Genomic DNA, 26,827 nt, shown 5'->3' with positions numbered 1-26,827 from the left:
TAAAAAATCTAACGTTAGAACACATTTAATAATCTTAACTTTAAGTCTAATTATAAATTAATTCACTCGTATACTAAAGCTAACAACATAAGTTGGATCCACGGAACGCAAATTTGCTATGTTGCGTGTGACTTAGAGAGAGAAAAACAAATGGTGTGCAAACATCCTCTTAAATATAATTAATTTAATAGGTACTTACTTATAAGTTAGAACTTATAAATTAAAACATAATATTAATTTTAACATGTTTATGAATTTTCATAATTATTATACATTGTGTATTTGTGCGAACCTATTATTTGATATTTTCCAACACAAAACTATAAATAACAATAAGGAACTTATTGCATTGTTTTTAGACCTACAACTTTAAGATTGTTAAATGGATATTGATTGTTCTTTCTTGTCTACAACATTTTATACTATAATTCGATTAAAATTGAAATTGAAACTAAATCCTTCTACTATACTATTACATCACTTATATTTAATTAAATATAGACAACTGAACAATTATAATTTAGTAGGTAGGTCAAAAGTATACATAATAAATGGTTTTAAATTGTGAATATTAATTTAATTTTATAACAAAAAGGAAATAGTGATTTTTAGTCTGTTGCTTAGGTCACGTTCGCCGTACCTCACACTCGGCATATTAGCCGCGCCCTACCTAATGTACGATGTCGATAAACGGCAATTATTACAATAGTTACTTACTAAGTACATAATGACTAATAATAGTAATGGTTAATATTAGAGTTAATAGTTATTGATTAACCAGTGATCACCAATGAATAAAATAATTTAAATAATTAATCATAGTAATACCTATAATATTTATTTTGATTTGCGTTCCTACCATACATATCGGTATTCGGTATTCATCTGTGTACGAACAATAAACCGCGTCAACAAAATTTCGTACATACATCGCGTGTTGTGTTATTCTGTACCACCAATATCCATACAACCTGATCGGCTCGCCGCGGACCGAGTTCAACTTGAAACCACCGTAGCCGTAACATTTTAAACCAATATACAGATATATCTTTTAATTTTATACTACATCTGGATCTGGATCTGATATGTTTCTTATTTAAAAAAAATTTCCCAATAATTGATAATTCAATTTAATCTAAAATAAATATAGAGACGTAATAAATATCACTATTACCTGCATAATTTAATCTCAATTCTCAAGTATTGAACAACAGATGATCAATAACGTCGTATAGATGCATAGAACCTACCTATCTACTCGTATTTATTTATAGCTATTAATATAATTTAGATTATCTTTGTGTGTTATAAAGTACAAAAATCAATGTACCTACCTTTTTATATTTTGTATTGGCATCTTTCCGATAAATGAGGCCAATAACGGAACAAATAAAATCATAAGGTAAACAGTAGATACCTACATATTATAATTGAACTATGGAGTCTACCACTTAAGTAAACAACACAAGGTATTCAATATTCGTTCAATTAAAACTCATTCCATACTATTGAAAACAAAATGTTCCACCCAATTCTCTTCCAGTGACCATAGGCCTCAGCGTTCGATAGTGTCGATTTATACATGATTTTATAATCTTCTAAATTTTTAATAACTGTGTTATAGTCTTTTTTTGTCAAAACTCAGAATTATGTATAATTATATATGAATTTTTCCTTTTTCCTATAAGCATACGAAGAAATCATAACTTACAAATACGTTAGAATTAAAAGGTAAGAAATTCATATCACATTTTTTTTTTTACTTATAAATGTATATTACTTGCTTATTATACTCTAGGATCTATATCCCTCTAAATTGTATAGAGATAGAATAAGATGATTTTTTTTTAAAATTAAATCAAAGAACTAATAACATTTATTAATAATATGTCATAACATTTTTATCTGTATTAGTTTCTGAGCGAAGCAATGAATGTATTAATTTTATAATACATATTATTTTATAAATTATAAATTTACATATTATAAATTATTATTATTATTATAGATACATATATTTTGTTTTATTTGTGTCTGTATACATGATAATTAACCGATAAAATACTTCGATTTTGAGCTTTAAGAATGTTTTTGATTATAAAATCGAAATTATTTTATACTTAGGAAAGATCAAAATTATAAATACCAATATTTCTCAAAAAAATCGGGAAAAACTGAAATTTATACGCAAAACCAAGTTTTTGATAAAATCTATTTTATTTTATTTCATCAAATTTTTAAATTATTGTTTTCTCTACATGCAGTATAATTTTATATAGCTATTTATAATAGGCATAAACAATTTTCAATATTTTTAGTATTTTTTTTATAAATATCAGTAAAAAAATATTCGATGGGTCAAAATTCTCGAAAATTTAATACAAAATCCTGCATTACTTTTTCTTATACCTGTATACAACTATTAAAAATATACAGGAGCAATTGTTTTTATGTGCATTTAAAGATTTTAATTTTTATAAAACTCGTCAAAATCACGAAAATGACATATTACAATTAGTATTTTGTAGTGAAAAAATTAAAAAAATCTTCAATTATTATAGTTAAGGCTTAAAAATATAATATAGGTAATATTCCACATCAGTATTTCATATTGAAACTAAAAAATATAAAAAATATACAAACACCATTATTTTTTATATATAAAAACATTATTCGTGTAGACTTACAACTTTTACGTATATTGTATTTTTGTGAATTTTACTATACGCAATGATAAATTTTTGATTTATTTTAAAATATTATCTATTTATACTATGATTCTATATTCTTACTGTTGTATGGTTTGTACAGTAAGATGTTAATATATGTTAAGTTGTACATATTATTATAACAATTAAATACTTAAAAGCAATATTTTACAATCTGTAGATTATGGATATATTTTTATAAAATATTGTTTGAATTCTAAAATAATAAAAAGAAAATATTTTTCATAAAGGATATACGTCTACTATTCCACTTTTAGTATTTTTAATTACTCAGATGATGAATTTTAAGGATTATAATTTAATTAAATCGATAGAATGAAAAAGAAATAACCTACATATTTTAAATTCAAGATTGTGATAAAAGCATTAATTTATTCATACATAATATACGAATATGAAAGTACATGGTTTATTTTAAGTAGATAAATGTGCAAGACCTTATTATTCTACATTTTCAAAAATGATTAATTGTTAAATTTTATCTTTGAAATGTTTTAATTTAATCGTAAATTATCTTATTAATTTGCATATTTTATATTGAACTAAAATATTAATATTTTAAACCTAAACTTACATCAATTATGCCAGAAATAATGGAGTCTACTTGATAACAACAAACTTAAAGAAATAAAATCATTCACTCATCCTTGGGAATACGACAAATCGCTTCTACGTAGACTGTAAAAAATAATAAACTTAGAGAATGGGGTACACCAACCTAACACATAGACACAATCGCCTAATGGCTAAACAAAATCAATCTTTCTGTACGTACGTTTCTCTTTCTGTGACTTGTGTGCCACGTATATTTTCACCAAATACTAGTAGGATTTCGAAATGAACATAATACCTACCTTATAAAATCTCTATGAATTTTTTGCACCAATTCCAGAAATCATCACTTACAAAATGTTCACATAAAAATTGTACTATTTTTTTTAAGCTATTTACCACAGGGTTATTTTATATAGCTATTACACCTATACATTAATCTATGTATTTAAATTGTAATAGATTGTAATTGATTTTAAAAAAACACTAATAACCTGGCTGTTGATACGTATTTATAAATAATAATAAAAAAATTATATTTAAAAATCCTTTGTTAAAATATTCTCCTAAAATATATTGCATTAAAAATTAATATTTCTATAAAAAAAATTATTTCCGTAATCCACATATGTTTATCTTCACTTACAAAAAAGACCTAAACTTTACCGAGGACATTGCAAATACGTATATAAATTTACTTATTATATAACATATCAATAGGCTCATGGTAATTATCAATTAAACATTTTTGTTATATAACATTTTAGTAACCCTCTGCCTATCTTCACAAAAATAATTACTTTTAAAAATTCATTCACGTAGGCATAACTAGGGAGGATTAGGGGGCTAAGCCCCCAACTTTGATTTTAGCCCCCTGTCATAATTCCTAGTCCTACCAATAGTAGTTAATCTTTAAATTTAAATTTAAATAAAATGCTTCATTTAGCACTTTCCGTTCCAACTACAAGTTCTGCATCTTATAAAAAAACATTTACAGCAAGCAATGCGTCGCTTAAATATTTACATAAGGTCAACTATGTAAAATACTTACATTACAATAGCATAATAATATACTTTTATGTTTAAATAAAATAATAGTTTAAGGTAGTAATAATATATTGACCATGCACTTTAATACTTTATACATTAACACTTTATACATGGTATTATCAATATTTTTGTTAAAAAAATTCATTGCTTCACATTTTTATAAAATATTTTACACTTCTGATACTAATATTGTATATAAATACTATATTATTTTTTTTACATTTATAAATAATAGTTTTAAAGTACAAATAAATTATTTAATGGTATGAAAAAAAAATTAAGTGCACTACCATGTATTAGGACAATTATTGTTGTCTCAGGCTAGACCGAAATTGTAGTCTATGATGATTGCGAATATAATTAATTAAATAATAATAATATAAAAGGTTTCGAAATACTCTTTATAAAAAAAATTGTTGTTTATTATATTTTGATAGAAGCTGTAGTAGCTACCAAAGGTGAAGAAACAAAATTTGAAAAATATTTTACTGTATTTTTAATTCCTATTAACATAGGAATATTAACATAATATTAACTATAATACCTATTATAGGTGTAGTATGCTAAATAATATTACCCTGAGGTCCTAACACATAATCAGTCAAAAAATAGAATAAAATGTCCTTATTTTAAGATAAACCAACAAGTCTACTAAAATGACGCCACTTGTAACCTATTATACTATATATTTTATTTAAACTCCGAGTGAGTGTAATCATAATAATAATATCGCTTTTATATGAAATAACAAAAATGAAAATTAATTAAAAAACTATACGATCACGTTTGTTATTAAAAACTGCACTTATCTTTTAATCTTCATTGTCGGTCAAAGAATTCTCGACAGCTTCCCCGAAAGCATTTTTATAATGGAAATCATAAAAATGTGAATTTATTTTACAACGCCGGTACCGTACACGATTATTAAGAACTCTCCCTACGCAGCACCGGCTCACAGACTATAAATAGCAATTTAATCTTAAACCAACTCCCGAGTTAAGAAGTCGACACCTCTATTCTGCTTGTTGATAATCGGTGCGAACGGTGTATATAATCGGCGATCTATATGATAATTAAATAATAATAATATATAAATGGATCGCGAAATTCGTCAGCGAAAAATAAATAGAACACAATTAAAAACGACTCTGTATAGTGAATAAAAATATTAATTTAATAAAAAAACGCGGAGACGACGGGTATACGAATGATAATAATCATCGCGCGGTTATGATAATAATACAATAATAATGACGATAATATGTATACTGTGCCTGGTGTGTCGACGGGTTGAGGAAATTCTCCAGCTGATGACGGTGGCAGGCAGGTAGGTACTCGGTATACACGTAGAGACGTAGAGAGTAAACAACATTGTACCTAATAATCTTTTTATAATACACGCGTCGCTCGTCGTGGCGTACTTTTTTCTCCTCTCCCTCGACACCTCTTGGCCACCTCCGCCGCCGAACAACAGTTGGTTTTTACGATAATAATAATACAATTTTCTACCCTTCGCGGCGGCGGTGGCGGTGGCGGTTTGCGAATAACAATAACAATACGTCGTCGTCGTCGTCGTCGTAATAATAATATTTGCGGCGCGCGTCGACACATACCATACCCGACCCGGCCGACCAGCCGAAAGACGACGTAAAATTGTAATAATAATAATAACAATAATAATAATAATAAACTCGCCGTGGTAAATGCCGTCGCCGTCGCGGTAGTTTAGTAGTTTTGTTGACGTTTTATTAACGCTTTTCCTCGCGTCGCCGTCCCTTTTAATAATAAACAAATTTGTTCGTGAAAAATAACGATATTTATAACGACAGCGGCGGCGGCGGTGGCTTAGTAAGATGATAATATTATGTGAGAGTTTTGTTCAACACCTCAAAAATAATAACACCTAGACAGTATATATATATACACACACATTGTAAAAGTACTAAGTAGGTGACTGTGTAATCTATTATGTACATGCGAACGTGTACACGAGTGCAGGTTAAGTTAGGGTATAGGCGCCTTACAAGGTACTTGTACACCGAAGACACCTCACAAGTTGTTATTGTATTATTAGTGTTGTATTAGTGGTGGCGGAGTGGCACCGCCCGCGGGACAGATGCACAACGTTCTTTTAAGCGTGTGTAGGGGTGCGTATCGCGTGTGTGTAGATAAATTATGGCCCGGATGAGAGCGTTGCCGCGGTGGAGGGATGGCGGCATTCGGTCCTTGTGTATATTTTAAAGTTTTATCGTATTCGATAAATATTGCACTACATTATAGTCGCGCGGAATTTTATTTTTTCGTAAACAGTTTACGTCGAACGAATGGATCCTTTGACTCAACGAACGATTGAAACTTTATTATACATAGTAATATAGACTCGTCGCTTCGTCGTACAATACATAATATATCAAATATGCATTTTTGTACTCGAATGTTTTATTAGCTTTGCCGTTGCATGTGTTTCACATAACATCGCGATCCTCAAACTCGATTATTATATATGATTGATTTCGATCGGTAGCGTTTTTCATTTACATTTCTGTTAGCCGCAAAACATCAAACGCATAACGTTTTGCTTTTAATCGTGTAGAACTCAATTTAGATATTTATTCGTCATTTTAACCATAAAAATCATAAGACTCGATTTTACCCTTTTTTGACTCTCTTAATTTTAAGATTAAAATCACCTGACCATTGATGCTGTTATAAGCACTCCGTTGACCTGTTCATAAAAATATAACAGTTTTTATAGTTATAAGTGTTATAACTAGGGCTAGGACTTCTATGTATTTGCATGTTTTTTTCCTAAGTCCAAATTGATTAGTTGTCAGATATGTCCACAATTTGGCTTATATTCTTAATTAAACAGTACAGTTTTTTTTTTTGCATATTTTTGCATATTTTGAATATAGTGCATATAATTGCATGTATATAAATTGTTGAGAATTTTGTTAATTTTAAATGGTATTATTTTATTTAATGAACATCTATAACTATTGGTTTATTTGTCAAATCACCATAAATATACCTACCTAGGTAGTAATATTTCTACCTATCTAAACTAAAATGGACTTAATACTAAAGAAGAATAAGGGATTCAAAACATTTCTAAAAATGTGTAACATAATAAACGGTTAGGCCAAGTTTCAGTCAATATAAATCTTCGATTTAATCACCGATCGTTCACATTTGAAAATTTAAAAAAACATAATTTAATAATAGCGTGTAATATTAACAAATATTTTTAAAAAAACTGTTTTTGCATATTTTGGTAAATAAAATTCATATTTTACAATTTTTTACTGCATAGAAATCCTAACCCTAGTTCCAACCAAACACAGGTAAGGAAAATGAATTATGTCGTTAATCGATGCACAAAAATGTCTTTATTTTTTTTATGACCATATATACTATACCTAATGATTTACGTGACATACAACTGAGTGGTCAATTTATTTTCCACCGAGAAACAAGAACACAAAAATCGTATCATCGACAAAAATAATATTAATAATGTGCGTTCGGCGCATTTGATAGAATACAATACGTGTCGAGAGTAGTTAAAAAAAACATTAACCACGCGATAGGATTGTATTCTACGACTCAATCGTCATTCGTCGTCATCGTTTGCAAAAGCTGTGGGTACGTCTATTCACAACACACAGCGCGCACAAACAACAACTCAGCGATGTGGCGTAGCATCAGGTGTTCGGAATTATTAAAATAATTATATTAAAAGTTTTCTGTGCAAATATTACGGGAAGAAGTCATATAATAATGTATGAGTGGTGAAACGGTGGTGGCTGCGGCGGCAGTGGAACGCGTGCTGCGGCGGGTATACAATACAATATGTATACATTGTACCCGAGTAAAAACGACGACGTAAATGGTATTAGTACACCCGCCACCGCTGGGGCCCGGAATTATTATTATTATAATAATATATAATGCGCGTGTATATACGTAGGTGTTTGTACACATTGTATTGCGGTACAGTTATGACAATAACGCGAATAACAAAACGGCATTATTATTAGAGAAAAAAAAAAATCATTATGCGAAATATAATAATTGACGGTGAAAAGGAATATCTGTGGTCGTAAAGCATAATCATCTTTGCCCGGAATGACAATCGGATGGCATTGTGTCCGCGCGTTGTGAATATATGCCAGATAAATATTATTATGTAAATATGTTATTATACTAGCGGCAAAATGAATCCGTGTTAAATATATGGTAGTCTAATACCAACATTTAGCTTTAACACGCGTGTGGATAAACAATACTTTCGGTTTTCTGATTTCCGACATATCAATTTTACATAAATTCGCCAAAACAATAATTAATAACCGTATTTTTTTCATCCTCGTGGTGTTGCCAAAAATTAACACACAAGTCACAAATCAACAAAACCAATTGTATATATTTATTATAAGCCGAATTACTCGGCGTTGCCCGTGCAACTCAGTATGAAAGCAAAACCTTTTTAAGTGTGAAATATTTTAACTATTTTCTTCTGTGTGAAACCGGAAGTTGCTGAAACTAATAAAATAGAATAAAGACAGTTCTATTTATTAAGCCTACGTGTTGAGCGCGATGTTAAATGGGCGGTATTGACCAAGTATAAAACGTGGGTCTAAAATTTATCCAATTATAATAACTATTTTATTTTCGGTAACCAATGGCTACCCTTTATAAACCAAACAACAATCGTTCATGAGCCAACAAATCCCCGTGTGAACCGCTCTTTAAAACGCGAACTTTGCAAAATCCTTTCTTAGGTGACCTCTTTTACCTGCCAAATGTCAGCTACGTGCGATACGTGCGACGGCAATAACTAACATCACGTGTCAATCACTCAACCGTTCGGGTAGCCGTTGCCCACTGAACGTTGTTCCATTGCTATTGTAATATAATAAAATATCACAATTCTTTTACGGGCAACGCCGAATAATTCAGCAATTGTAAATAACTACATTTACATTTAAAACTACGCACAGGCAAAACTGGGCAATTCCGCTATATAAAGTGTGTGTGTGTGTGTGTGTGTGTATTAGTGTATTAGTGTATTAATATATACTATACAGATATGTATAAAAGCGATAGGTCATTCACTGATTAAACACGTATTAAAACGCGGCCGTACGCGTGCAGCAATGCAGTGCAGCGGCGGGCGCGGGAGCGCACATCGTTAAATACATCAATAATTAACGATATATAATATAAACATTGTTTGCTATCAATTTTATGTTTCGTATTACATTGTATTTATTTTAAATTTTAAACCAAAACAACATGTCTTTATTTCTCTAGCAGCGAAATCATACGTATAATATATGAACTTACGAATTATCCTTTATAAAATCCCCCCCTTAATTCGAGCCGGTTCTTAGCTTAAGTCTCCTACCCAACAGTACAAAACACCTACGAACCAAATTTCAGCATCATACGTCAAGCAGTTTTTTTAATTCCATATTTAGTCATCGAGTCACTATATTTTGCTTATAAAATTACTGTATTACATGATTTGTATACGAAATATTTGTAATTGACTTACAACGGTTTCATTCACTGATATTGACTTATTTAAAAATTAAAAGGTTATTTACAGTACTTGTTTTTTTTTAACATCGCTAAAGTTGATTCTAAGCTGTAGTGCCTAGTAGAGTTTTAGGTTGAATGAGTGGCTTAGGGAACACTTTACATCCGAAAAATAATAAGTGAACGTTACTTTCCAAATTATTCTACAACAAATTACAATGTTTTGTGATATTACAGAATCATTTTTGAACTTAACTAAGTCACACAGGAAAATTTAACATAATATAATAATTATATTTTTCTATGAATCAATTTAAATAATATAATTGTCTATGATTTCATAAAAATTATAGTTTGGTATGATAAAAATATTGCCTTAGTTTTAATATGTAAGTAAATCTATGATATGTAAAAAGAACTTCTTTTTTTATCATTTAAAATTGTATTAAAAATGTAATTAAAAATAATTAAAATATTTTTGATTGGTTTTATATGTATGACATACATTGCACGTTTTTATGTATTGATGTTTAACTATTAACTGGTAAATAAAATAGGTAACTTGATTTTTTTAAAACATTTTATTTAAACAAAGATATATTTTGTACGTGGTCAGAATTAAAAACTAAGTTTGAATATAATATACATTGAAATTATTAATTTAATATTTTCTTAGGCTTAAAAATTACCAATATTTGATTTAATTTAATTTGATTTTTTCCTCAAATTATTTTTTATGAAAAAACCCATATTATTACTGTTATTATATACAATTTAACTACACTATCATGGTAATTATTAGATAAGCCAATTTTTTTAAATAAACTAAAGGTATTACATATTATATAATCACCAACCTTGGTTTTTTTTTTTAGCAATTATTCAATCATAAATAAACTAAAATAATATCATATCACCCATGTAATCGAAATAAATTATATTAAGTACCAACAAACATTTTATTTTATAAGATATTTTTATTTTGATATTTTAAATCACAAAACATAAGTTATGATTAATCAAATATAATTTATTTTTTTTTTAATAATTAAAATATTATAATAAATAAGAATAATGATTAAAAAAAATTATAAATACTGTATTACATTTTATAAGTGTATTACTTTATTATAATATTTCTAAAATATAATCAAACCTTTCTGGTGTAATTTTCTTAATACATAATACAAATATGTGTTAATGAAAGTACCTTATATTATTGTTAATTTTTCTCAGATGATTTCTGTTCATCTTCAACAAGGGTATGTCCCTTTTCACGCATCCATTCATCTTGAACAAACTTGGACATATAATTTCGTATACCGTCAGGCAATATTACTACTAGTCTTTGCCCTTTCTTCATAGTCTTAGCTACCTGAAGAGCAACATACATAGCTGAACCACTGCTTCCACCTAAATCACATAAAATAAAATGCTATTAATGTATCAGTTTGATATTAATGGTTTTTTTTTTTATATATATATATATAATATAATATATATTATATTTACCACACAACAATCCTTCTTCACGCGCTAATCTTCTAGCCATAGGAAAAGAATGTTTATCATCAGTCTTGATCCATTCATCTACAACTGATCTATCTGTAACAAAAATTGTATAAAACTGTCAGATTAATGACTAAAATTAAGTAACAATTAATATTTATTTTAGTCTATTTTAGAAAATTCAATTAGTAAATAAATGTTTAAATTAATTATGTAACAAAGCTCATCACTGATAAAAGTAGGTGAGAATTACTGCTATTTATTATTGAAATCACTTCTTTTAAGCGATACTTCTTGAGGAATATCTAGATAAAAATATGGAACATGTTCATAAATTACAGGGTTTATTATAATTATATATTCAAATCAATGGTTTTTTGGTTTCTATCAATTACAATTCTTGAAAAATGGTTTGGTGGCAATATAATCGTGCCCCGTGCCCTACCCAAAACTATAAATAAAAAAATGATTTATAAAGAATTCAAATTAAAACATAATATTTTATCAGCCGTATAGTCAATATAGCTTTTTCCATTATACAATGCTATTAGATAGGTACTGTGCTGCAACTTTCAAACAATCAATAAACCATTTGATATAATTCTACTTATTTATTCATCTAAGTATATAGAAGTTAGACTTCCTGCATAGCATATCAAGTATAAATCTGCTGTGTACCATATGTATTGTATACAACTAACTGCACTTGTTAACTGGAGTAATTATACAGAGATACGGCCATGCAGGACACAAATAAATTGCATCAAAGTTCTATTTTTATACATTCTTATTATTATTGTCATCCATAATACATTACATTATATATCAAACATTATTTTATCAATAAAGTCATGATGATGAAGTAAAATATTTGTATCCCACAAACTGCCACTGGTCTGTTTAATTATAATATTATAAAAAACACTACATTTTAAACAGGTACAATAAATTTATTATACAGTTATTCCAAGTTACTTCCCACATCTTTTTTTGATATCCTACATGTATTTTTTTATTACATGAGGTTCCCAAACACAGCAGTAATTTGAAATATTTAAAGTTATAGTATAAAATAAAGCTCGCTTATTGAAAGTAATATAATAAATAAATATCAATGGATGGCACACTCAAGATATCTACCACAAAATTATTTATATATTTAATAACTACCAAGACAATAACAAATTTGTGGAACAGTATAATAATTATTTATTTCTATAAATAGAATGATGACTACCAAACTACAATTTAATAAATCATGAGGTTTAAATAACCATTAATAAAGGTAACATTAGTAATATAAGAATTTAATTAAATATCTTCATAGCCTTAAGGATATTACCTTAAATAGGTCGATGAGCAAATATTGTATTACACTATATGAGACAAATTGCATTTATCTATTATGCTTTTACTATGGATTATGTGTTTCCAAGGGTAACAATGTATTTTTATTACTCAGATAAAATAGGTCATAAATAGTTGGATATGTAGTCACTAGTTGCTCTTTTTAAAAAAATTTTTCCAAAATAAATTTGGTTAACAAAATTCAAAAACAGTATATAGCAAACGCGACTGTATATATTGATAATAATTTATAAAGTAAAATTGTATTAGCTTTGCAGATAAATCCGAAATAAATTATTAATGTGTTTAAGAATATGCTTCCATTTAACCAAGGATTATAACTTTTTAAAAATGTTATATACTATAATACCTAATTAAAAGTTAAAACTATATTTTTACATGTACATGTAATTGATATATGAATTAATTGTAAAAAAAAAAATATGATTTATACTCTATTAAAAAGTTATTTTACAAGGTGTCAAGATTTAAATAAGTTATTTTTTTAAAACTATTGGGTTATTTAATAAAATACTAGAATTCATCTCCATACAAGTTTGTGGCATACCTATGTTAATATAAAATATCAGACATTATTTAATTGTTAATAATTATTACCCAACACTGTTGGCACGAAATCATAACCAATCCCTTCAACATCATATACTTGTATATCTGTTTCATTAAGACTTTCAGGCAGTGATAAAATGCTACCATAAGGATCAGCTGCTATTATGCGACATTTATCTCCAAGAGTTTGTTTCAATTTCTTGCCAATGCCTGTTATTGTGCCACCTGTACCAGTACCAGCCACTACTGCATCAACTTTATAGTTTGTTTGTTCCAATATTTCTTGGCCAGTCCCATCAAAATGTGCCAGAGGATTATATTTGTTACGATACTAAAAACCAAAAAAATAAAAATAAATTTGGTTCATTAATTAGTAATAAATAAAACTTATAAATTATCTTACCTGATCAAGTATTATGGTATTTTCAGGATCTTCCAAATGTAATTTATGTGCTACACGAATCAAACCATCCAATTCGTTAAATGCAGCTGCTGTAGGTGTACGTATAATTTTTGCACCTAACAATCGTAGAGCATCTACCTTTTCGCGAGACATTTTCATTGGCATCACTACTGTGCAGTTATATCCCTTAACCGAAGCAGCCATGGCCAACCCAATTCCTATAATAAAATATCAGTAAGTGCATACATAAAAAAAACTTAAAGCACTAAACAATAAAATACCTGTGTTTCCCGAAGATGGCTCAATTATTGTGATTCCCGGTTTTAGCAATCCTTGACGTTCAGCATCTTCAACCATTTTCCATCCAATTCTATCTTTAGTACTACCACCCGGATTCAAAAATTCACATTTAGCCACTAAATTATGTTTGTAATAATCAATATAAAAACGTTATTTAAAATACAATAGATATTATATTTAATATAAATGCTTACAAATCTCGCATTCAATGCCCTCTGATTGAGGTATTCGATTCAACTTCACTAAAGGTGTATTCCCAATCGCATGCAATATACTTGGTAAGATTTCGTTTTTATTATTTCTAAAAATTCAAAAACTATAAAAGTGAATGAAATTATAAATAACAATATACTTACATATTATCATTGTGAATATGAGGTGAATCTTTAGGACATGAATCTTTTGTCCATGTACACCGACTATCTTTATCTGGCCTAAATTTCGCAAAATGTTCATCTAAATCGTAACCAGTACAGCCTTCAATCTTCGCCTTTTTTGCCAATACTACAGCTGGATCTGCCATCGTAACGCTACAATCAAAACCAAAACATAAAATTGTTTAATCCGGTAAATAGTCCACTTGTTACAATTAACATCAATTAGATACTCACTAATCACGTAAATAATTAAATTAAACAATTACACGTTTAATAGTATAATTTTTTTTTAAATACGAAAACTATTAAATAATAAATTGACGTATCATAAAATGGTAATCAACGTTCAAACCACGCTTAAACGACTGCAATTACACATTTACAGATAACCTCTTGCCGGCTGCCGCCGTAGATAAACAAAGATGAAGTGCTAAACACCGAACAACTTACTACAAAAGTAGACAACTGCCGCTGACAAACAGGCAACAAGTATTGTTATGATAACAAGTTGATAACATTTTGATAGGTACCTATAATGTTCTCGTTATCTCGTGCGTTTGTATATTCATATACAGAATGAACAATTTAATATCAGACAAAAATATGTTAATGGTAATGACTTATGAGTAATGACTATTGTCTTTTGAGGCATTGAATTCTATTTTAACACTATACATAGATTTGGTATTTACCAATTACATCATGCTTGATACGCTTTGTACAGTAATTAATATTTATATAGATGTACTTACTAACTTTAAACTTAGATACTTAACTTTTTATTATTTATAGGTACCTTAACATCCTTAACCATAGTACATACATTATTTTTACAAAAATAAAAACTTGTATTTAGTAAAATATTATATTATACCCTTATTATACATACCTATCGATACATAGGTCCTATTCAAGTTATATATATTTCAGTCTATAGATAATGCATTACACTCGTTACAATATTACACCTTTCTACGAGGTTATAACTATATTAATAATTTATAGTCAATATTATTACATTAACAATAGTCAATAAACTAACAGACGTATAGCGTTAAAATCAGCACCTTTAATAAAATAGTAGTCAGTAGTCTTTAAATTGTGCATTAGATCTAATTAGGAATTTAGGAATGTATTCGAAATAAAAATATCAAAATACTCTAGCAAATAATTTTTACAATATTTTTTTTCATTTTTTTTAAGTTTTTGAATGATAACATTTATTTTTATTTTTTACTACAAAACAGAAAATTTATTTTGGAATATCTACTTAGTATTTAAATATATAAAGATTATATTTTGGATAATTTGTTTATGAGTTATAAATTTATTCACCTTATGTAATAGTATTTATGTAAATATTTAGCTTGATGATCAGACTGATCAGAGTAACACAGCTAAAGACACCCTAAAAAGTTACTTAACTATACTCCGCTCATCTAAACGTTAAATACTTATAATTAATTGACTACTAACTACTCGTTCAATAATTGACTTTTATAAAATACATTTTGCTTTGGAATATGAAATAAGATATACCTACATGTGATACACAAAAAAAAAATTAAAATTAAAAAAATAAAATATTGTTTAGTTTAGGTAAAACTTAAAAAAATTGAAAAACAATATTTCAAAAACATTATTAGTTTAAAATAATGAGTTATTTTATAAATCAATCACTCTGTGTACTATGTACTTTTACGTCCATTTAATATGACCAACGGTAGATAAAAGTCAATATAGTTTATTCTTTATCAATTTTTTCAACTAATATTAAATAGGTGATTTGACCTTAATCTTAATCAAACAGAAATCACGCCACCTGATTATCTAGCTAGTCTACACATAAATAAAATTTTAATATAATATGAGGTATGAGATTGAGATATATTGTATGTGTACCCACAAAATGTGTTCAGCCATACTTAACGACTAAACCACCTACCTACTAAAATCAAAAAAAAAAACAAATTTTATATGTAGTCTGTGGTATGCGGTGTGCCCGTATAACATATCAAAAATGTTTATAAACCTATCTACAAATTAAGTTAGACTATAAAATTATTAATATTATAATAGGTACTTATACGACGTATCTACATAATGTTGATAGGTACCTTAATAGTTAATATTATTCCATTGAGCACTCTCAGTCTCACACTATAACTGCAGTGTATTTATTATTGTCCGTGCATTGCTAAATTAGATATCTATAACAATATTAATGATATTATGTATAAATATAAATATAGATAATTTCTGATTTATTTTATTTTAAAATTATAAGTAGGAATCCAACCATGAACCATATATAGTAATAGTATAACTACTAAACTAGCTATACAAATTTGATTAAAATTTCAAATTATTTATGGAAAATTAAAAATGCAAATACAAATGCCTTGGTGTAATTAAAAAGTAAAATCTGTGGATACCTATATACTGACTATACTAAAATAATACTAGATAGGTACTTAAAACCACCACCCAAATAGTCCTATAAAAATATTTAATCAAATATAAATATTATGTTTTCTACACTCAAAACAAAAAAAAACATATTGAAAATAATATTATGAAAGTATTATAAAGTATTATTATTTTTAAAATATAGCTGAAGAAAGTTATAGAAAATCATGCAAGAATTAGGAAAATTATACGAATGTTCAACTATATAGTAACTACAGTTTAAAATGTATTATTTACTCAAACCTTCCAATATCTTAAAAGATGATGTAATTATAGTTTCTACGATATACATAATATGCTTATGCAATATATTTTTAGTAAGTAATAAGTATGTAGTTAAAACCGTTTACGAATAGACAATAGCTAGTGAATACTTTGGTAGGTATTTAGGTACTTATAGCATTGATTAAATATACTTAATATTTAATCAATGCTTAATTATAGGAACTTTATTTATTTAATATTCAGCTCGTTCAAGAATTATCATTAATTCTTTATCACGTGTAGGTATGTTAATTTTTAATATGCTATTTCTAGCGAAAAGTATTATTTATAAAACAATTTGTACATAGGTATATGTTTTTTCCGCTAATTTATAATCTTGGTATGTTTTAATAATTTCTCATCTATCAGTTATCACCTACAGCCTACTGGCTACAGTAATTGGATACTTAGGTACCTATTTATAGTTCGTGCTTCAAATCAAAACATAATGTATTGTTGTACAATATTCTTGAATTTCTACATTAAAATTATCTAGTCTAACTATAAAATAATTATCTAGTTTCCAAAATTAAAATTCATCATAAATATAGACACAACAACTTTGTACAAGTATATAAATTATTAAACGACTACATATTATAATATTAAATGATAAGCACAGATTAAAAATGTTTTTGAATGTTAGGTAGGTATGTTAGAACAGAAAAACTTGTAAAATTTTAAGTTAGATAAAAATAATGTAAAAATAATTTTAAAAAAATCGATGATATTTGAATATTGAATACTATTAAACTAAGAACCAACCCTTCAAAACAAGGACATTATTGTTCTTATAACTCATTACTTTATTAGTAATAAATTATGTATATTATAATGAAACTGTAAAGCCTTGTTCACACGGTCGAATATTTTAATACATTTAATAAAATATTTACCACATGAACAGGGGCACAGCGCACAGGGCTTAATCATAGAATAACATACACTATGTTAATCACTGTACCTATATAGATATTATTACATTAGGTACACTGTTAAATAAATAATATACCTATATATAATGATATTATTTTTATTTTTTTACTATATTGAATAAAAAAATGTTACATTTAAAGCAAGCTAGATTATTCATAATTTATCCTTATATAGTAATTAAAAAATATCGAAAATACATGGTCACGGTAATTTATTTTATAAGTATTTGAAGTTCAAATTTTGACAAAATACGTCAAAATTATGACATTTTGCACATTTTTTGGTAGTTGAAATTACAAATTTTCCACAATTTTTTTAATATTTCAAATAAAAATGTTGATGAAATTAGATATTTAAACAAAACAAAATTTTTAGTTATTTTGTAATTTGTTGTACCTAATAATTATAATATTCGTAATGATATATTAAGCATTTTAAATATGAATTATAAATTATGATCAATGTTTGTAGTTTACACGCTGCTTACTGCTATATAATGCTAAATTGAATATATGATTGAGAATACGTTTCGTATCATATAAAATACTGTCAATAATCATCTAGCTATAACCATACTTTTAAGTTCTAAGTTCAAAAAATAAGCATTTGGTTACTTTTTTAAGGAAATACCTCGTGGATCCGTACTCCATAGTAAATAATAAACATTATAGTATAGCCTATAGACTATAGGTAAGTACACAATATTTAAATATTCAGCGACTGAGCGGCCAATTTAGACTTTTAGTACTAGGCTCGTTTAGTACTTCTATATTATAATACATCAAAAATTCAAAACATATTGTACGGATAGGGCATAAATATTAATTAATACTCAATAAGTATGTTATAACTATAATTTATAAGTTATAACAATTATTCTGATGTTTATAAAAATATATATTTTTGTTCGACATTCTAAATAATTGCAATAATTTAACACATATTTTGATACTTCTTTATTTTTTATCAAAACGAAATAGCTTTACAAATAATAAATATAATATGTTCAATATCTGTACTTACTGATGATATCAACAGTGATGGTGATGGTATATTTACCAAAGTATATTCACCACCCGTCCATCCCTTTGACAAAATCCTAAATACGCCACTGACCTATATGCTATAGGTATATTATTGTTTACTTTTTCTATGTATAATTATAATGCAATTTTCGAAGTATTTATTTGACAAACTTATTTACATCGTTGTACGTTACATCTATACTCTACATCTACGCATGTAGGTACCTCATAGGCGCAATTTGAGGGGGCTTGGTCTTGGTGTGCTCTGCAGCACCTCCCAATTTTGAAATTAGCACCAACAAATTGTTTCAAGTTAATTTAGATTTTAATAGTAACATGTATCCATAACACTTCATGATAATATTATATAAAAAGGTAGAGAAGCTTCAGCACTCTTAAGTTTTTTCATTGAAATTGCGCCCCTGAGGTACCTATCATGTATGCATACAATATCATGAATTAACTTATAAAACAATTATAGGTGTTTTCTATATTATTAAAATAATATATCATGTATGCAATTTAATGTTGGCAAAAATTAGTTCAATCTACCTACCGTACTACAGATTACTATTAGAGAAATTAAACATTGCTTATACTCATATAATAATTTATAATATCTACACAATAACCTCAATCCTTAGAAATCATTCAATTAGATTAGATACAATTTTGTTTATAAGTGTTTAAAGATCAAATTTTTAAAATTTATAATATTTTTAAATTCAAGCCTATAAATTTAATACTATATGTCAATAAATATACCCAGACACGTACACAAGTGGGGTTTTATGGGTTCAGCTCCCCTCCAAATATCAGGAGAATTAATAAGTATTAAAATTATCAATCTTAAAACCCACACAAAATATTTTTTGGTATGCAAGCCTGTATGCAGGTATCTCATAGTTGTTCTTATAGAGTTACAGGAACCAACCGATATCTAAAATAACTACATTTACATCCATGTAGACATTATTATTTCAATATTATCTTAATAATTTGTAGTCGACGTGTTCGGCGCGACATACTCAACCGCCTATCGGTAAATAGTAAAATCGAATTTTTGTCAGTTGCTACCGTCTACGTCATTTCGGAGTAAAATGCTGTATACAAAAATAAAGCTTAAAAGATATGAAAATAAAGATTAATTTTAAAAAATGCCATATTTTAAGTCGTGGTAACATGACATTAAATTTTAAACCACTCTACTGGCCTTAAAGTCAAGCCACAAAAACAAATGCAATTACATTATAATAAAAGGTACTTTCCTGTTATACGAGACTACGGCTATTTTCGCGACTACCTCCGTTATATAAGACTACCGCGGTTGTTTTGTGAAACACCACAATCCTGTTATCTGTTAGACTACCAAAATTTGCTCACTTTCCTATTATCACAGACTACCTTAGTCTTATTTAATATTAATATTTAATTCTTTGATATTTTTTTAATCAGTAGGTATTGTTGGGATGGCTATATTCGAATTATATACATAAAAAAATGATTTAAATACCTAGTAATCATTTTTAATGTATTTTACATAACACACGCTACATATGTAGTCTCGTATAACAGGAAAGTACCCAATATAATAAGTAATATTATAATATTAGAATATAGTGCGTGAATGGTTTTTAGGAAAAATTAGTTCAACCCACCAATATTACTAAAAGAAAAATAATAAATCGAAGACAGGGGATGGTGTAGACCATAGATGGTGGTTAAAAGTAAAAAATGTAGATAGTAAGTACTGGTAGTACTACGTAAATTTATTAATGTACCAATGTACCTAAAGAGAATAAACTAAAGGCTAAAATGTAGGTCCTAAACGATACGATACGATAATTGAATCGATTTGTTTGGTTATAAGTTTATAACAATCGATATTTCGAAAACTATCGATATATTATTGCATAATTTTATCAATCATCATATGTTATGTATTATGTTTATCATTTTAGTTATGATAACAAAAGTAAATGGTCTATACGATGAAATATTATTGCTTATTTATTACAGAAAATAATTAATAAAGTATTAAATTACTACCACGCACATTACACATTAAATGTTTCAAGAATTATTTTTAATCAGCCATATAATCGACTACCTTTAATATTATGACTTTGAATTTATCTTTCGTAAAAAATTCACATAGTTTAAACAAATGTAATTTATTGTTAATAATATGTTGATTTTAAATAAAAAAATTAATGCTTAAAGAAATTTTGTTATAATAGGTAATTATGTATAATTTTACTGTATCATAAAGTTTACAGAAATACATTAGAATGTTAATCATAACTTAAAAGGTACCTATTATTTGTTTTTAGGCTTACAAAATGGATACACTACTCAGTGATAATGTATCGTCCACAAATAACCGTTGCCATCAAAAATGCTGTAATTCATCTACAAACATATGCCAAATTGACTGTAACAGTACCAACAGTAACGATTATGTATTTGATATGAATGATCATACAAATTTAATATCAAACTGCAAATTAGTAAAAAAAAAATACAAGTGCCATTGTTCTTTTTTGGAAGAAAACGGATCTAAATCAAATACATACTACTCTCAACCATGGATAACCTTCATTCATATATTATGTACTGTAAGGAAATATTTTGCTCTATTTTTAATTTCAGTAATAAATATCCTTTAAAACCATATTACATCAGTCCAAATATAAATATTTATAAAAATTGTTGGTTTTCTAGTAGTAATTTATGTGTGTTTGAGTATGTATTAAAAATGTTTAAGTCCAATAATTAATAATATTGAGATATTTTGGAATTATAAGGCTTAATATAACAAATAATTTAATATTCTTCTAATATAATCCATATTACATTTTTAATTTTTATCATTAAATATTTTATAAACAAAGACAGATAGTACAAAATGTATATTTTTGCATATATATAAATTATAATTTAAATATTTCATTGCTTTGTATATAAAATATATTTTATTTTTATATATTTATGTGAATAAAACGTTTATATTATTTATTACCTTTACAAAACTTTACTTTTCAATGAAATGTATTTAATTTTAGATTTTGAACTAAGTGATGACTGTATTGGTTTAACAACAATGTGTTTTTTTTATCTGTCATCATCTTTTAAAGCAGTACAATTGCTTAAATTTTCAACTTTGAAGTTGGTTTCTGGTCTCAATTTGGATGTAGTTAGTACTTTAAAAATAAAAAGTAAAAATTTCTAGTACTTTTCAAAATAATTGGGAAAAACAGAAGTAATATAAATCTAACTCTGTTTGCAAAAAAAATGTTTCTTGTTGTATTTCTTAAATTGATAACTGTAACTACTTGACATCTTAATAAATAATTTATAAATAGCATATTTTAGACATATACACCATATTTTAGGACTTTTTGTGTTCTTTATAGATATTTTTGACAAGATCCATGTATGATACAATAGTTGTTATTTAGTTAAAATGATCCTCATAAGTTGTTCATAGAAGAACAAAAAATATTTAGAAAATACATATAAATATAATTATTGATATGTTTGCTTATGAATAATCTTTGAATATAAAAATTTTAAATTAAATTTTCTATTATTAGTTTTTTCTTTGATATTGGAAATAATTTTCATTAACTTTTTTACAAAAAAAGGTGTTATAGGATATTTTATTTTAAATAAAAAGTAAATACTATACTTGGTTATGCAATAATTACTTATAAAGTTATAACAGTTAGGGCTTTAAAATGATAATGCAATTTCAAAAATATTTTTGTCCAATATCTACTTTCAAAAGTAAGTATTTAATGTCAACACAAATTTGATTAGTGTATTAAATATTTTCAATTCTACAAAGTTTGATAAAATATTTATAAAGTAAAGTTTAAAAATGGAATTAATTTTATACAAGAATTATTTTTATATATTTAGTATAGATAAATAATATAAATATAAAATCACAATATATTGATATATTTTGAATTATTCTACACCCAAAGCATCTTGGAAAATATAAATCTAAGTGTCCCTCACAATAACCTTTTTAGTTAAAATAAAAGTTTTTCACTAATTATGTACCAACAATACTATATTATTGAACATTTTTTCATGCTATTATCTAAGAATTTATTGGAAAATTCATTTTTAAACCATAAAAATTAGTAAATAACAAACATGTTAAATCAAAATTTAAACATACACTATTACTTTTTACAAGCCTTTCCATTCATTCAAAATCTATATTCATCAGCAGGGCTCGTAAGTTCTTGCACTAAAAATACATAAATTAGCATGCATTTATACTCTAAACATTGGTAAAATATACACTATGTAAAAAAATCATGAGAAAATTTTGAAATAATAAAATAAAACATCAATTAATTTTAAAAGTATTTTATTCCTTTTAATTTTTATATACTTAATTAAAATAAACTAAAACTATCATATTTGTAAATAGGAAAACAAATAAAATAAGAAACAAAAAAGAACAAAAATATTCAAATAAATAAATAAAATATTTTTTTACGTAATAATATGCACTAATAACCCTAACAAATCTACTATATGACAAATTGACAAATATGCCTTTACACCAAAAACATGCACTATTAAACTTTATATAATTATTACTATTGTTATAAAATGGATTTGTATCTCAGTTAAGAGGACGCCATACACGCATGTGTTGTCTTTGTCTTACAAACGTACATCATTACAAATTTTCATTCAGTAGAATACATTTTATGATGTTAGCTTTAATATTAGAGTAAATTAACCTATTATCAAATTTAAAGTTAAGAATATTATCTAGACAATGACATGTGATTTTATTGATATTACCATTTTAAAGTGAGTTATGGACATTTTAAAGTTGTAATATTTTGCATAGCTGTAACTCACTTTAAAATAATAACATCATTAAAAGCATATATCATTGCCTAGATAATATTCTTGCCTTTAAATTTGATAATAGGTTAATTTACTCTAATATTAAAGTTAACATCACAAAATGTATTCTGCTGAACGAAAATTTGTTACATTAGTAAGATAGAGATAACACATGCAGGTATGGCATCCTCTTAACATGTTTTCCTATGTAGCAAAAAATACTGCAAATGTATGAACTTACGAGCCCTTTTTATCAGTAAATATCTTAAGCAGAGTACTTGTATAAACATTTGTAAATTTAGTCGATTTGAAAGTAGATACTAATACATGTATACAATTTCTTGTCATACAAAAATTAAATCCTGAGGAAAGGTCCTAATTTCCCGATTTGCCAATCTACTCTAGTATAGAATTATTTCAATAAATATAAATAATAATTGATAGGAGATTGTTATATTGTGAATTTCAAACAAAGAAAGAATAAATTACATCTCAAGTTAACTTAAATAAAAATATATTTATACTTTTAACAAAAATAAATAGCCTATATGTAAACAAGATATTTTTTTTAAGTTATTAAATAAAAATTATAAATTATTTTTTTTTATTATTATAATTTTAGGCAATTTTGGTATTATTCGCTGTCTATTTAGAATCCAATGTTTTAATTTTTGAAAAAATTGCCTATAAGAAAGAAATGGATGATATTGTATGGCGTTCAACACCTTCAGAACAACATGGGACTACCACATCAACAATTTCTCCAACAGATCTACCTCCTAAAGATAAATGTGAACCATTATATGTTCTTGTTTATGCTCATTGTTGTGTATGGTTTTTATTTTTGGTAAGTTGCATATAGTAATTTATTCAATTAGGTATTTATTTTAATAAACAATATATTATATTATTGTTTATTTTTATAGGTACTGGACCATGTTGCTCGACACATGCATCATACAACATTAAGATCTCGTGGACATTTGCGTGCTTATGCAAGACTTACTCGCCTAGCAGTTATTCCATTTCAATTAGTATCTTTATGTAAGAAAAATTAACTAGTTTATTTGAAATCTATAGAAATCCATTTAATTATTTATTTAAATTACAGGGACTGTATTATTGGCTATATTTATTGCTGTATATGCTCAAGAAGATGCTGCTGATATGCAACCGTACTGTGATGCTAATATGTTGATGTCACCAAAAAATGGAATAGCTGTATTACTTGTTATTGAGTTTGTATGTGTCACAATATCTTCATTACTATATGCAAGTGAGTAAATATTTTGTTTTTAATTGACTATAATTCACAACATTTTTTTGGTGAATACTTTACTTTTATGATTTTTATTTAGATTCAATAAGAAAATTTAGTCTAGAAAAACCACCACCAGATGTATGTGGTTGGGAAGAAAATAATTATTGTGATCGATGGATACCTCAAGTGTTGCAGAACAATGATATTACAACAAGTCAACAAACGAATCCTGAGGAAATTCCTAAGTAAATTTGTTTATTACAAAATGTAGCTATATACTTACTTAGCTTTAATACTAAATGTTTGAATGTTGATTTTATTTTACAGTTCTGAACAACAAGATAGTCGGTGCTTATTAGATTTATTAGAGTACTATGCTTATGCTAATCGAGAGTTGGCCACTCAATTAGCTAGTAAATCTGAAAAATTACGTCAACTTGAAGTAGAAAATACCGCTCAACAACCTTCTCAATCATAAAATAATATAAATCCTTTTATTTATTTATTTAGTTTTTTTTAAAGTTTGAATTTTTTCTTATTTCCATCACTTTTATCATATTCTAATTTCTAATACAATACTAATTCTGTAAATTCAAATTGAACTAATATACATATTAAATAATTGTTAAACTATTGAACTTTTGAGTTATTTTGTTTCCTTAATAATAATTTTCCATAATTATACTTTAAATAAAGAAAAGTTAACAAATTTAATGACATTTTAATTATATATAGAATGTTTTAAACAAACCATTAATCTCTCAAATGTTGTTATAAAGAATATTACCCAATATTTTTTTTATGTAACTTTTATAAACATTCAATAAGTTTTTATTACAGTCATTAAATAATAATATATAATATAAGAATAATAATAAAGTTCTTACATTTAGCATGCTTATACAATTATTTTTAAATAAATTGTTATTTGTTTAGTATTAAGCTATATTTATATTTAATAAATTAAATCTTAATTAACATATTACCCAAAATTTGAATAGAAAGTATCATATACATATCTATTTGCGGCTTTGATTCAAAATTATACTTTTATATTAAGTTGGCTAAAAAACATATGTTGCATGTATTATTGAAACAAAAATGTGCATATTCCAATAAAATTAGTTATGTAAACATTATATATTACTAATATCAAACAAGCATAGGTGTGCGCAGACTTTAATTTCCGGGACCAGTGGCCCTAATTTTTTGTTCAACACATAAACATACATTCTAATTGTAAATTTAAAACTATATAATATTTATATATAAAAATAGAATCAAGTTGTATGTGCACACTACATTAATGTGCTGGACATAGTTACTTGTATAGTTTTGAAATAAAAAATAAAATTGCATATTATAATAATACATACCTAATACATTTTATATGTAACTATACATATAAATATATAATTATGTAATAATTTTAATTAAAGAAGGATTATAAATTAATTTTCCTATTTCCCATTAACCATAGTCTATACCAACATTTCTCAACCTTTTTTGGGGGTCACAGACTATATGGTTAATCACTTTGCGACCCCCTCTTTATCTATATTAAGTATAAATTTGTATATCGTTGGAAAAGCCAAATTTTGAATGAAAAG

The 26,827-nt window shown here is 26.4% G+C and overlaps 2 protein-coding genes across 3 annotated transcripts; one reads left to right on the top strand and one right to left on the bottom strand.

The window, feature by feature from the left end:
* Window positions 1-1,645: 1,645 nt before the first annotated feature.
* Window positions 1,646-25,814, top strand: LOC113555620. Of its 2 annotated transcripts, none has more exons than XM_026960084.2 (7): window positions 1,646-1,731; window positions 21,409-21,693; window positions 24,579-24,803; window positions 24,883-25,000; window positions 25,068-25,232; window positions 25,315-25,462; window positions 25,545-25,814. In XM_026960084.2, exons 2-7 carry the CDS (start codon window positions 21,418-21,420, stop codon window positions 25,693-25,695), a joined length of 1,083 nt encoding a protein of 360 aa, XP_026815885.1. In that variant the 5' UTR covers window positions 1,646-1,731; window positions 21,409-21,417; the 3' UTR covers window positions 25,696-25,814. The 2 variants fall into 2 exon arrangements, with proteins under 2 accessions (XP_026815885.1, XP_026815884.1); XM_026960083.2 differs by lacking the exon at window positions 1,646-1,731 and adding an exon at window positions 21,090-21,315.
* Window positions 10,999-14,845, bottom strand: LOC113555619 (cystathionine beta-synthase). Its single transcript, XM_026960081.2, has 8 exons — window positions 14,616-14,845; window positions 14,361-14,534; window positions 14,199-14,305; window positions 13,986-14,120; window positions 13,705-13,922; window positions 13,350-13,632; window positions 11,388-11,480; window positions 10,999-11,288 (listed from the first exon to the last, which is right to left on the bottom strand). The coding sequence occupies exons 2-8, from the start codon at window positions 14,525-14,527 to the stop codon at window positions 11,098-11,100; spliced, it is 1,194 nt and encodes a 397-aa protein (XP_026815882.1). The 5' UTR covers window positions 14,528-14,534; window positions 14,616-14,845; the 3' UTR covers window positions 10,999-11,097.
* Window positions 25,815-26,827: the final 1,013 nt, after the last annotated feature.

Source organism: Rhopalosiphum maidis, chromosome 3 (genome assembly GCF_003676215.2).
Source record: "Rhopalosiphum maidis isolate BTI-1 chromosome 3, ASM367621v3, whole genome shotgun sequence".
In the NCBI taxonomy this organism is placed as follows: Eukaryota; Metazoa; Arthropoda; class Insecta; order Hemiptera; family Aphididae; genus Rhopalosiphum; species Rhopalosiphum maidis.
Note: the sequence above shows the minus strand (reverse complement) of the source record. Positions and strands in the feature narration are given on the sequence as shown.